Here is a 14,234-nt window from a genome sequence, read left to right as displayed (position 1 = left end):
AAAGGGTATTGATACAGGCTAGGGCATCCATCTTTTTCAACTTCATCATTTGTGTGACCGAGTAGACACTGGACTACTTCGATCGATAGATGAAATAGTGATCATGTGGTAGAGTGGGAGAGTTTCGCCAAAGTGGCACATCTCGCTTTGGTATAAGCGAAGCTGGCTGGGATCGCAGGAAACAACCTCGTCAACGTGGTAAACCAAGGTCCAGAGTGTAACGACAAACTGTGAACAAGGCATTATAAAACAGAAGATACACGTGATACATACGTTAAGGGTGGTCCCGATTAAATGAGGTGTCGGTGCGGCGACAGGCTATTAGTGTTGTCAGTCTAAGTTGCGGTGCAAGTTTGCCAACTTCGTCTCTAGCTTTGGTGTTAGTGGTCACCAAAGGATAGAGAAATCCTCGTTGCACCACACACCACAGGCAACAGCATGAAATGCGCGTTGAAACCAACACTTGATGGAGGAAGCGCGTTTTGAGAGTGAAATGGCAGTAACAAGGCCGCGTTGACACGATCTGATCACCGTGACACGACGCGCTCACGTTGCTTAACGATGTGGTCAAGCAGAGAACGAATGCATTGATAAAATACACGAGAAGAATACCCAAGACTGGGAAAATGTTTGGACAATTGTGATAGAAGTTGAGGTTCTACGTACCTTTTGTTACGGATATGATGCACACGCGAGCGTATGTGCACGGTTTGATGGAATACTGAGCGCGCTCAAGGCTTACTCGTACAACCTCGATTCCGAAGCCAGATGACAAGAGTCAAATCCGGGGTAAAATCGAGATCCGCAGACAAGAATTGTCAGGTGACAGGTATTGCGACCAATGGAAATGGCCACTATGATGCTGTTGACGATGATAGGCCTCGAAGTCGTGAAGATGAAAAGGCGAAGCGAAGTGCAAAAGGTCGCTGATTTGCTGATGGACCGAGGCGGGTTAAATTGAATTGGAGTGGGTGGGTTGTCTCGGGCGAGTGAAGGCTCGTCTTGTCGCGCGGCAAGTTATGGTCTTGCGCTTAGAAGGGAATCTGGCAGACAAAACAGGGGTTAAAGGGGAGACAAGGCAGTGCAAAGACAAGACTATCCGAGTTCGGCAGGAGAATTCTTGTCAGAGAATCAGGGTTGTTGACTTTCTCCGATGCAAGTCGGACGCGTCTTGGACAATCCTAGAGGATAATCGCGTGTATGGGGGTCTTCAGGTGAGATCACAGCGCTAGCTTGTCGAGGTTCGCCCAAGGGGAATGAATTCGTTTCTGAGAACGAGGCTGTGATGAGGAAAACAAAGGAGGCAAATTGGTTTCGGGAGAATCAATGTCTTGATACCTGGCCAGATAAAGAGGGAAAGGTTGGTAGATAAAGAGGGAAAGGTTGGTAAAGTCGTGCGTGGTGATCGCACAATGATGAGGCTTTTGAGGAAGAGTATTGAGCCCTGGTCCTGACCTTGGCCTTGAGCTGAAAAATTGCCTGGGGGCTGGAGAGTAACAAGCTGGGCTTTTTTTTATTTGCCGAATGAGCAATAGAAACCAGCTATCCGTAGCGATAACACTGAAGTGCAGTCCTGGATAACAGAACAGTTCAGTTATTAGTCGGTCTTAGCTGATAGGGCTGAAGCCGGTAGCAATAGTCTGCCGTGTTATGTGTTGCCCTTTGGGGTGATAAGGCGGGCGCTGAGCGAATAGCAGAACTTGACTGGGCTTGCGAGCACAGAGCGTTTACTGGGCTGTCTGTGGTTCGCGGGCGGGAGCGATTGCTGGTCTTGCGCGCGTGTATGATCCAATCAAGGGAAGAAATGATTGTGAATTGTGAATGGCCAGAGAATAAAGGTAGCGACACAGGTCAATCAAATCAAATGTTTCGAGAGGCCTTGGACGATTCTGATTGCTCGTTGAGTGGACGAGAACAGGAGGATTGATTGGCCGTGAAGAAGGAGAGGACGAGGGAAAATGCGACGAGATGATTTGAGGGGCGGGATCCAGTCTGTTTTTACGACTTCCTTTGACTGGATGAATCAGCTCCGAATGTGGGTCTCCAGCCGCGTCAGATTTTGATTGGGAGAGAGACTGTGACGCAAGGAGCGCACCTTCCTCTCTTTTTTAAACCCTGGTGAGGTGTCTGTGTTTGTATGGGGCTCCACTTAGGTGGGGGTGTCTATTTTGCCATTGTGGTGGCTGGGCTGTTAGGGTGTGAATCCAAATACAAGCCTTGACTTTCGAGATATTTATCCGCACGTACTATGTACGATGTACCTACATTTGTCTCGTCTCGTTCAGTCCATTGGGGAGCATTTACAAATAGGGAAAGTCAAGGAAGACGTAATTTTACTGAAGCTTTCATGGGACTCGTCGAGATCAGTCGATATGATGACAGCTGTCATAACCGTCGCAGTCACAGCCTCTATTAAACTCTTTGGTCTTCGGCACTGACCACCTCTATTCCGGTGTTCCGAGTTGTCAAACCCCAAAAAAATCAAACTTCTTATCTGATGCTTCAATGAACCCCGCTGTGAGGTCGATTAAGCATTGACACAGGTAAACTTGCTTTGTTGGAGGAATGAGGAGATGGTGGGATAAAAGATGATTGCAAGTATATCACTGTGCTAGGCCTTCCAGCTTGCCTTACTTCTCACTCCCAGGCTGTACGTCTAGGTAGGTGTTTTCCCGCTCCAGTACATCATTTCTATCATTCTTCCCCAGACCGCTTCTCTCTAGATCTTGTATCCCAATACTTGGTTACCTCTTCTCTCTCGCAACTTCGGCCTCGACGAGCAAACAAGATGTCGCGAGCTGTCACAGAGTGACGACACAAATCGCGGTCGAAACATAACCCGTGTTTCTCACCCCTCTCTTTCTTGTCGGCCGATCATTGTCCGGGTTGGGTGGTGTGTGGATGAGCTGGCAATCCGGCTTGGACTAAAATTAGCCCCGAGTTATTCACATCCCGACGGCCGACATAACGGGGCGCAAGGCGCTTTTCAGAGCTGCAAAGTTCTTGATGAGCTTCTGTCAAATTCACAAAGAGGTAGCCTGCTTTGACTCACGAAGAGCGGTCACCAAAGCAAGGTAAGGCATATTGCTGGTTACCTAGTAGTTAGTTGGTGCCCAGGCCCATCTAATCGATACGCTATCGATATACCATCGTAACAAGGCTGTATATTGATGTCAGTGGGCAGGCCTCAAACATCTCCAGCTTCACCAGGTCTTCGAGTACCTGGTTCTGGTTTTTTCTATAGCTCGAGCATTCAAACTATGACACCTCAGCTTCATGGTAGGTATCTACTGGTAGAACCCAGCATAGGGACACGTGACGAAATAATTTGCCTCTTCTTGGTCACATGCAATGCAGTGAAACTCAGCTGGATGAGGGGATCATGGCAACCTTGAATTGATGTAAACGATTGGCAAATGTCGGTGTGATATTATTGGCACTCGCTCACAGCCTGAATCCAGCGATCCGGACCTCTGCTTCACTGGCCGTGTGGAATTAGAGACATTCCCAGCCTCGTTGTAGAAGTTGTCAATTTGGCTCTATTCTCATCCATCGGTGGTGTTTTTTTGTTGTTGTTTTTTTTGCCTGCTTCGTTGTTTGTGAAGAGCTCTGGAGTGTAGCTCCACAGGACAGAGATCCACGTGCAGGATCCCTTGGACGTGCTACGGTACCCGTCCGTCTCTTGTACAAGTGCAGGCCTAGATCTAAAAAGGACGAAATCACAATACGAGGCCCTGTCTGTTCAATCCTGAGAACAGAGCGGCAATACCTCTGTACGTTGATCCTATCTTCCCCGGGCCGTCACTGTCGTTGAGCCCTGTACCTTAGCTTCTCACCTCATTAAACACACCTCAGTCTTGAATGTCTCAAACTGGCTGCAGCAGTTCGTACGTAAGAGCTACGGAGTCGGTGAGTGGCCGTGGATCCTTGGCTTGTGGATCGTGGTAATGGTAGCACGGTCGTTGCACCTCAATGGGGGGAATATGCGGGACGTCCTACCGTAGGCTCCGCATGTGGATGAGGAGAGGAACTCTTTGTGTTCCTGTTGCACGCGGACGCGGCGCGTACCTTCAATTGACATATATGTACCTTAGGTATTCAAGGGTAGGTACTCCGTATAGTACCAGTAGTCGAGGAAACTTTGAGGCCTCTATCACCAGTAACCAGAAGACTCAGGTAACTTGATTATATACTCGGTAGGCCTTTAAATTAAGCATTTTCACCATCTTGCCTTAGGCTTGGAGGTGTTCTTGCTCCATGATGCTGTTGTGTCTCTTTTTGCTTCGAGGGCCGATGTAATGTCATCGTATCCTGAGACGACGATGCAAAGTCGTAACGGTATTTTGCCGAACAGGAAGTCAAATTTCGTGTCAGAGTCTCAGATATGGGGATACAGCATTGGTGCATTGTCGGCTGTGCTCGATCTCACGCACCGCATCGCATCGCATCGCATTAATGAAATGCACTCACTCACTGCCCAAGTGCATTGTCATATTGCTTCCCAGCTATAGCCTATACGTACACTACGTATGTTTGTACTTGTCTCGAGATCGCACGTCGTCTGCTAAAGTGGTGGGGGCGTAACCGCGTGGTGGTGGTGTGCATCCCCCACATGTCTTGGCCTTTCCATGCTGTTACGGATGCATGTGCGTGGTTGGCCAGTTGTCACAGCTTGGTCTGCGGCTAGGTACCTTGAGTTGGTGTGGTTGGGTAGAGAGCCATCATCTTTTCCCTTCTCTTCTTCGTCTGCAGAGCGTTGCAAGGTTACAAAACTGAGGCTTCAGTATCAATTGGTTACCATGAATCGATAATCTTCCGATTGGATTTGACATCGGATTTGGGTTTTCAGATATCAACAATACCTAGCAAGTCCATGACGCATGTTGTTCTTCTACTACATGTGATTCTGGGGAATGGTGGAACATCAGCGCCATGGTTTGATATCTCCCAATCATCCCATATCACAACATCAATGCATGTAGCCGCCTCATGATCTCGGACTGCATGCATGTATAACAGCCCAATATCGGCAGCCATGTTTTGCGCAAATACACACCTGTTGAGAAGTGACTGTCTTGGGCAACAGCGCATCTATCTGATAATAGAGCCCGATGGACTGACGGCATGCTTGGAATCGGTCTGTCCGCCTTGCCTTGTATCTCGGCGTCAGTACGTAGGCCATGGCTGTGACGCCTTAACGGTTGTGCCTATCAGCCCACTTGCTGCAAAGTCTACCTGATTACACCGTCCAGTAAACACCTCGATCGAGTGACGATATCTGTAGCTCAAAGAGGCCTGTCTTGAATAAAGGGTAGGTTGCTTGTTTCCTCATATGGCGGCCGCCTCCCGCCCATGTCACATTTCAATACCCGGTTATCACCTCAGCCGTAATTATATTGACATGATTCATGCCCCCAGGTTCCAGCGTTATCACTTGTGACTGCAACTATTATAGGTTTATCATCTCGAAACTTGGCCTGGCCCACACGCGACCATCACATATCCGGGCATCTTTGATTCATTGTCGAGTTTTGATTCGTAATTAATCATTTCTTGCATTTCCTCCAATACCCTTGTTGCGCGCTTAATTCACCACTCAACAAGGCTGCTCACGATATCGCGTTGCAGACGCGTCCCGGACCCTCCTCGTTAGCCTTTCTCTCGCCCTTGTCTAGTTTCAACTCATTTGGTGTGACAAGCCCAAGCCCTTGCGATGGATTCTCATTCGTCGCCGCCGTTGCGTTCATCCAAGTCTTCAGAGAGCTCTCCGTTCCAAGCTCGGACACGGCGGAACGGCGATCATCATCTCGGTCCACGGCGGTTGAGTCCTTGTTTGGAAGGCATTGCTTTGTCTGAAGGCTATAGTTTGAGTAACAAGCCGGTGTCCTTATCCTCCTTTTGATGGGGCGTTTCGGCTATCGAATTGACAGGCGTTCCTTGTCCGGTTCGATGATTTGTTCTAGTCATAGTGATGTACATATGCTGGTCTGTCTACTCCAAGATCAAAACTTATGTCTTGAGCACACTGAGAATTTGCCACTGTATCAACACAGTCGCTGATTCCATAACGTACGGTACTGGTAAAGTCTGTATTTCTAAATGTTTTCGATGCGAGGTGGTTTTCCATTGGTTGTCTACGGCAATATACAACATATCGTATCAAGGACTTGAAACCCGTACAAACTTAGTTGGCTTGAGATGGTTGACATATTCTCCCCACATTCCCATGCATCAGTAATATACACAAAATAATAACTGTTATTGTATGTTATGCCGACCGGTGACCATGATATAAGAATGGCACAATATCCAGTGCACAGGAGTAATGTTTGGTTGTGTAATAACTATAGGGTAGTACTCACAGGAAGACTCCTCGTGAACTTGATATGAACGAGGATTGCAATTAAACAGCTGTCGTTGACTGAGAAATGTGTGATCAGGAATGTCGTTAGAGAAACGGCCTTAGAACTGCATAATGCTACCGGGTATGTAGAGCTGCATGCCTGGTATCATTGACAGTGCCTGAGTCAACCGAATAGACGCGAGAATAGGTTAAATCTTCCACCACCACCACTGTTAAGAGTTTCCATACTCACACCGATTCATAGCCGTCAATCTCTAGGATGGCTATGACCAGCAATGGATTCGACAAAATAGTATCATCTTAGCCAGAAATGTACGATTCGCAACAGAGTTTTGTGGAATGACACGCCCTCTTGAAGCTCGTAGGTGGCATCAAAGATCGCCAAAAGCAAATGAGACGTGAGAAATTCACTACAGCCATAGTTATGGGAGGACTTCTTAAACTTGCCCAGAAGCTGAGACCCATGATATTCTAGGACGGCGCTTGAAACTTTGCACCTCCTTATGCCGCTACCATTCATATCACCGACCAAGCGAAACAACCAGCTCCTCACCAGGCCTGCTTCGCAACATATCTGAACCAAGGATAGAAGGCTCAGACAAAACGAGTGGATGTAAGCTTTGCGAATTAGCTAAGGTCTGCAAAGGTAAGAGGTTAGGGGGAGGGGGGGTAAAAATCATGACAGACATCTTCTACATGAAATTGAACGGTACTGACACTGAGCAACTTACTCTGCTAACCAAATGGGGTCCAAAACTATGGGTGTCAAAGAATTGTGGCGCGCGGTGGCAATGTTGTCGAAAGAGTCGGAAGCAGTGGCTCGATGATTAGGAAGCCTATCTCACGGGGAAAGTATCATACTAGAAGCAAAACATTCACAAGGTCTCGTCAAGGGTAGTCTGTGCCCCTTCGTTCATGAGATCGATATGTGTCAAGATCAAGGAAGGATTTTGCTAAGAGGTCGCTATTTGTGCAGATCGAGATGATTAGACGAGCAGGTGATGATGATACTAGAGGTGGTCAAGGTCAAAAAGAAATTGGGTGAGTGAAATATGAAGCACCATGGGTACTGTAGTTGTATATTTGGATCACGAGATGCTCTCAAGATGTTTGAGACAACGCGGGCGTACGGGACACTCCACCCAGATATATAGAGATAAGCAAATCTAGTCGAGCACTTGCTCCGCCATGGAGACTAGTAGATTTGATGTTAGCAAATATACATGATAAACGATCTCAGGATACCACTCACCAGCGCTTCCAGTATTGTCAGGCTCCACGTGCGCCTTGCTGACCTTGCCATCCTCAACCTTGAGGGCATATCGCTTTCCACGCATGCCACCAAAGACCTCGTAGGCCTCGAAGCCGAGGTCTAGGGCCTTAGTGAACTCACCAGTAGGGTCACCAAGGAACCGAATCTGAGAGAAGTTAAGATAAATAATCTCGAACTTTGAACGAGAGGAGTTTTGTGTTAAAAATGTTTACTCACACCAGTCTGCTTGGCGGGGTCAAGCTGCTCGCTCCAAGCTTTCATGCTGCAATACAGTCAGAAACAAGCCATGTTAATATTATATACGACGACTCATGATTGTTGAACTTACACAAAGGGATCATTAACAGATACAACAAAGACCTGGCCAGCCTGCTTGAGCTTGGGGTGGTTGATGTAAGAGGGGATGTGCTTGCTGGAGCACGTTCCAGAGAAGGCAGCAGGAACGCCGACGATGTAGCCATTGGCTGACTGGAACTCCTCCGCGAGATTGACCTTGTTGCCGGGCGAGTCCTCCAGAAGGACGTCAAGGTTAGGAATCTCTTGGCCAACGCGGACAAAAGCACGAGGGGTCGAGTGAAAACCCCGCGCAGCCAAAGCAGGCCTGGCGAGGGCAATACGTCGGATAGGAGCTCTGAAGGACATTGCCGAAGGCTGTTAAGATAAACTGTGAAGCGTATATGCTATTTCTAACAGGTACGCGTGGTCAATTGCTTCTTGGATTGACAGTTGATTCGTGCTGGAGGTTGGAGCTTGGGACAGCTGCGGCACAAATGACATCACGTTGAGCTCCTTAGCGCAGTGGAGCTCAATTGTTGAAAGATGATGTACCAGCTTCTTGTGTGTGCTTTTTTGATGGAAAGATCATGATCGTGTTACACTATCAAAATGGACTAGCAACAATGATAATGTTTGTTGTACGTCTTTATTTTTCAACAATTGGTTTCTACTGTTTGCCTCGGGACTATAAGCTGCACATATCCGCAGGTGGCCTCGCTGACGAAAGACCTCTATTGACGTTGAATTGCTACCTATTATGTACCTATGCGGAACGGAAGACATTAAAAAGATTTGCTAGAAGGGATTAGACCGAAGAAATGGAAGGAAAGAATTATAGGCAATAGAACAATACCCAGGTATATAGGAGGTAGAGTCTTCTTGATACTAGGCATTTAAAATAACTTGTTGGCAAGGAGTGTTTGGTGAATAGCGATGAAGAGATGACGGTATTGGCCATCGTAAGAATTCCTATTGTTGTCCTCTAGAAAGGTACATGTGAAGATAGGATGAAGTAGAAAAATGCAACTGCTCAAACAGCGCTGCTATATACCTGCAGTGTGCCTTCCGTTCCATTCCATCCATTGACATGCATCAGTTTGCCTGCACCTGCCTGTATTCGCTACCTACTGCTTTGCTGCCCACGGCGGAAGACAAAAGCTCAACCCCTACACACTGAGATTTCTAAACCCTCACAATTCAAGCGAATACATATATTAACGTCTTATTTCTTGGGCGAATTTATTTGTGTCTCATCGTCACTTGATACTACGAACTTTTCCACTACAGGGGGCTGGGCTCCCCCGAACGTTTTCTTCGAAAAGCCATACAACGATATCTCATTGAGAAGCGAGAGAAGCTTGGGATAGCAGGATGGCTTGATTTTATCGATCATATCAATCATACCTAGGAAAAACATGTATTCGAAATCTGACGAACACGATACTCTGGGGGACCTCCCGCTTCATCGACCAGATTCTACTCAACAGGCCACAACTAAAAACCTGCCACACATCATGCTCGAAAATTGGCCTACACAGACTCCAACTTGGCGCCACCACTGTTATGTGGTTTACACTGTCGACTTCAGGGTTCGTTCCCAACGTGCCCGAGGAGATCCCTCCCTTACCAACCGAGCGGACAGAACCCACGATCACATAGAGAGTGGTCTGTTCGTACAGACACACGCGAAAAGGATGTGCGGTCATCTTTACATGCCTCGAAAACACCCGATTTACGAGTATTATGTGCTTCAGAGCCAGAGACTTGACAACATTAGGCAGCACGAGTATTTCGAGTCTGATGCCGCCATCGGATTCATATTCAAGAAGGATTATCAAAACTCCTTCTATCAGATTCTCCGGGAGATACAGTTACCGGAAAAGAAAAACCCTGAGGACTCGGCTCTTTATCGACGCCATGACATCAACGTCCAACCTTTCCCCCCTGAGAACTCGACGGACTAGGTGACGGCTGTGCTTATAGTGATGGGAACAAGGAAGCTGTTGATGGAAGATGTGCCAAATGACTGGTACATAGATGACACAGGAGAGTTCCAGGAACATGGCCGATATAAAACTGCTGTTCAAGATACTATTGTTTGCAAGGAGTCAACTTTGGTTGGGATCTTGTCGTGGAACTGAGAAACCAAGAGGCTACATCTCGGAGCGATTGGCATGATATAACATCAATGCAGTTATAGAAAAGATGTCATCGGGGGAATCTGAAACAATATTTCCCATGCAATTGAACGGTGTGGTGCATGATATATGTTACATATGAGTATCTACAATCGGGAAACGCTGTCCGAGTGATGCAGTGTTTGACCAGATCCGCTATTCAGTACCACAACTAGGGGGTGTCAGAAAACGTCTGACGTGAAGACGTGATTTTGTATGGTGAATGTGGATTCCCGCGTCAGACGTTTTTTGATACCCCGAGGCACAACACTATCGCATGAATATTGAAGTGAACTTGTGTTTTGCATTTGTATGGAGTGTTAGAACTTTCGTTGGCGACTGTTGATATCTATTGCTTTGTTGTCAAACAATAATAACACGTTAAGTGTGTGCCAGATATCGAAACCCTGCTATCGTGGCTACGCCTCCCGTGCCACCATCTTGGGAGTAGGGACTCAATAAATAGGACGATAAATATAGTACGTCTTGACTCACAGACCACAGTTTCAACAATGATTGTTTAAAGACCTGACACCGGAATCAGCCGAGCCTGTACATGGGTATTTGCATAAAGGTCACGTACGTTACACTCATGTGTACTTTCATTCACAATGGAGGCGGCTAGGCTCGTCCCGTTGGCAGAAGGGTGTTCGTTTCAGAATTAATCAAGGGTCGACAGGCCCATCCGGAACCCCGGATGGAGAGGGAACACGAAGATGGAGGAAACACATCACCAGTGCGCATTCGATCGTGATGAAATGCTTGCTATGCAAGGGATCTCCTTGCATGTCGGTTCTTTGAGAGTTACTTAAGTCAATACGTAACTAGGTATGTATCGTCTCTAAGTAGAAACAGAAAAACATGTGATATGCATGCTGGCAGTCTATGCCCCTTCTCAGATATAGACATATTTAGGGCGACCAGAGAGTACAGTATTTCGTGTCCGAATCAGCTTCTGGAAAACAACATGAATGGTTGGATAGCACAGATGACATGGCGATAGCAGCACGTGGGGGCTAGCCCTCAAGATCAATCCTCAAGGTGAATTGTGGATAGACAGCTCGTATCCTGATCCTGACCTGAGGTAGGTCGGCACTGACATGAGTTGAGATCACAATTCCTAAGTATCTCAACATGGGACATGGTCGTTGAGAGTGGAGTTATCTCGATGTTAGCTCTACAAGTATTCAACGCTGGTTCTTGGCCCATGTCTAAGCCGCAACCTCTTGCTTGGCAATGTATTCTCATATGCAGTTACAAGGCACGAAGGAGTAAGTCGATGCAGTATATCACCCGCTTTGACGTCCGCTTTCTTTTCCCAAGAGTTCTAGGATCAGGCAGGCTGAACTATCAGCTGAAGATGCAAGGTTCCGACTACTCCTGCATGTATGTAAGTGCACAACCGTTCAACGGTTGGGTTCGGCTTTCTGTCTTTCCATTCCAATCCCTTGCCTCAAGTGATATGCGAGAAGTGGCTGTCGAGACAGGTGGCTCTTGTTAGCCTTGAACCAGCTGTTGCTTGGTGATTGGTAGAAACGATGATTAGCATCAAAGTAGATCAGCCATGAGTATCTAGAGTGAAGGCTGGCGTTGTCTAGACCTCGAATCAGCTTAGCCATTGGAGAAACTGCCTTGTCACAATGTCATCTACACAATCCTGTATTAATCAAAGCCGTTGTCATTGTATGAAAGGGAAAGCTAATGGCGTGGAAAGACAAGAATGTGGAGCGATAACTCGCAAAATTGCGAAAACTACTCGCTGATGTATTCAGCCATGTCTCGCAGATAGTCAGCGTTAGCGATTCCTCGATAGACGAGAACCACAAATGGATATGGATATGAGAAGGATGTGATTCTGACGATCGCCAACCAGCTCCGTGTATCAGAAGTCTTCTTTCGGACTGCCAAGCGTCAAGTTTGCGTGACAACATGCCGTTTTAACTAGGCCTGCTACTGTGATAATGCCCAAGATGGTGATCTTCGAAACCTTGAAGCCGTTTTCATCGTTGCATTCGCAGGTTGCTCTGCCGGCGATCGACAATGCCCCAAACCGCACCGCAGTCGTTGCGCGCACGACAAGACAGGGTGCCAAGAACCAGGTACAGTACATAAGGTACCGTTAGACTCGGGATACATTCAGTTGCTGACAGGGGGGCTCGCATGGCAGGCAAGGGGACCTAGAAAGATGAGGCACAGCACGCCAGAGACATGGGTCTGATGAGTGAAGAGAGGCAAGGTGATGCGAGACATGCCGCAGTTGGAATGTGTGTATAGACGCTAAAACGACGGTGATAGTGTATAGGCCAGTGAAAATGTAGCTCCGAACCCCTTATCGTTGAAGAACAGATATGATCATTTGTGAGAACCTTTTCTCCTCGATTAAAAACGGGCTGGCTATTATTGCAATGAAGATTGTCAGATTGTCAATCAAATGCAGGGCCCTACGCAGTATGGAGCTGCTTTGGTTCCATTTTCTTTATTTCTCCACGAGCAGTGGATTCACTCGCTCGCTAGGGCGTCATGACCTCACTCAGTCACACGGGCCTGTTTAGTGGTGCATCGTAAAGAGAGAAACTGGCGGGCATATTTAGCTATTAGAAGCAATCTGCGAGTGGCCCGGCGACAAGATTACGACATTGCAGCAATACAAGTGAAGTTCAGCACACATATTGAACCACAGCCAATTCTTTGCCCTCCATTATTACCCATCTCACTCACACGGGCATCCACAGCGAGCCGTCCATGAGTGCCCGCATAAGCAGGTGCAGGCACTTTAGTAGAGCCTTGTGCCCTGTGTCTAGCCCGAAGCGGGTGATGGTCCAATCTACCCCTGACTTGGCACGCAAGGATGGGTCCCTTGTCTCTTGTTGCCCCTCAACAAGCGTTGATTGACAGAAAACCTATGCAGGCCTCTTGATGGAGAGCCGAAAAAGATGAATCCCAAGGAATAAACGTACCGTATTTCGCAAAGTTCAAGGTAGACGAGTGTTATAGGATCCTACGTCGAAGAATACGCCTCTGATCATAACATATCTCTGCCTACAATTTACTAATCTTGATCAATTCTAGTAGTACAAAGATACTCGTTGAATACAAGGAAGTTCAAGTTTATTTCTTCGCATCTTTTCCCTCCCCTTGTCAGGCACGAGGGCCATTTTGGCGCCCCAAGCCCAGACCACCCACCACTGAGCACCTGTGGCAACCCTCCACTGCCCCTGTCTCTTGTCGTGTCGTTTTGGAAGTTGGATATGCTCTGTTAACTTCTGTTGCAGGTCGGTATAACCGTTGGTGACTTGGCTTCAGCTTGGGCACCTAACAAGTCACAGCTCCTCCGCTTTTACTTATAGTGCTGTATCATTGAGGACGGATCCTTCAGCTGACCGAGTTCTCAAACAACCGGAAGTTTGCACAGAGTCTTTTTTTACCATTACCATCCTTGTATTTGGCCATCTATAATCCTTACCAACTATGAACCAGGATCCTCTCCCTCACAGCCCAACCATCCAAACTACTTGCTGCATGTGTGTTTATCTGCACTCATGAATATGTAAAGAGCTCTTGAGATCATCCCCTCTGATCGACCATGAGTCTGGCGGTCTGACGACCAGAGGATGATCAATCGCTTATCCAAGTAACCAAGTGTTTCTTTTCTCAGAAGAAGCACGAGAGGTGCACTACCAAATTAGACCACACGCCTCTGTCAAAGAGACCCCGCCAACGCCGCAATTGCAACGTCTCCGTTCCACATGATTTCAAGAGGCGACTGGCCGTTGATATTACTTCTTATATAGAAGCAACAAGCAATTGAATTGAGTCTGCCTTTTTGTAGTGAAAGAAGATAAGCAGGTACCTACTGTACAGAATACAGTTGATCTTAATCGGAACCAGGGGGTGCAGAGTCCTTTGTTTCTCGCCCGCAAAATCCCAGGGTCTCATGAACGAGTTAGGGTTTTTACTTGGGTACTGTAGGTACTAACATAGGCCTGCCAGGCCCAACAACGTTAACAGTCCAGGTTGTTGCTGATCGTCATTGCACCTGTGGGTTCCCGTTGCAAGAACCCGCTCTAAAAACGATCATGTTTTTGGGCGGCGTCACTCCACTCTGTCTCCCGTGAGTTTCGCCTCTGCCCCTGATCCCAGCAGG

At 47.4% G+C, this 14,234-nt stretch overlaps 3 protein-coding genes; 1 reads left to right on the top strand and 2 right to left on the bottom strand.

The window, feature by feature from the left end:
• Positions 1-5,609: 5,609 nt before the first annotated feature.
• Positions 5,610-6,153, bottom strand: FFUJ_00860 (uncharacterized protein; the record flags this gene model as incomplete). XM_023570363.1 has 2 exons in its annotated part: positions 5,610-5,859; positions 6,074-6,153. The coding sequence occupies 2 exons, from the start codon at positions 6,151-6,153 to the stop codon at positions 5,610-5,612; spliced, it is 330 nt and encodes a 109-aa protein (XP_023424658.1).
• A 1,377-nt stretch (positions 6,154-7,530) lies between these two features.
• FFUJ_00861 (related to peroxiredoxin 5, mitochondrial precursor) lies at positions 7,531-8,279 on the bottom strand (the record flags this gene model as incomplete). XM_023570352.1 has 4 exons in its annotated part: positions 7,531-7,559; positions 7,617-7,782; positions 7,854-7,899; positions 7,966-8,279. The coding sequence occupies 4 exons, from the start codon at positions 8,277-8,279 to the stop codon at positions 7,531-7,533; spliced, it is 555 nt and encodes a 184-aa protein (XP_023424657.1).
• Positions 8,280-9,328: 1,049 nt separating this feature from the next.
• FFUJ_00862 (uncharacterized protein) lies at positions 9,329-9,877 on the top strand (the record flags this gene model as incomplete). The annotated part of the gene is made up of 1 exon (XM_023570341.1): positions 9,329-9,877. One exon carries the CDS (start codon positions 9,329-9,331, stop codon positions 9,875-9,877), a length of 549 nt encoding a protein of 182 aa, XP_023424656.1.
• Positions 9,878-14,234: the final 4,357 nt, after the last annotated feature.

The sequence above is a fragment of the Fusarium fujikuroi genome, chromosome FFUJ_chr01 (genome assembly GCF_900079805.1).
Source record: "Fusarium fujikuroi IMI 58289 draft genome, chromosome FFUJ_chr01".
NCBI lineage: Eukaryota > Fungi > Ascomycota > Sordariomycetes > Hypocreales > Nectriaceae > Fusarium > Fusarium fujikuroi.
The sequence above is the reverse complement of the archived record's forward strand: the minus strand, read 5'-3'. Positions and strand labels throughout refer to the sequence as shown.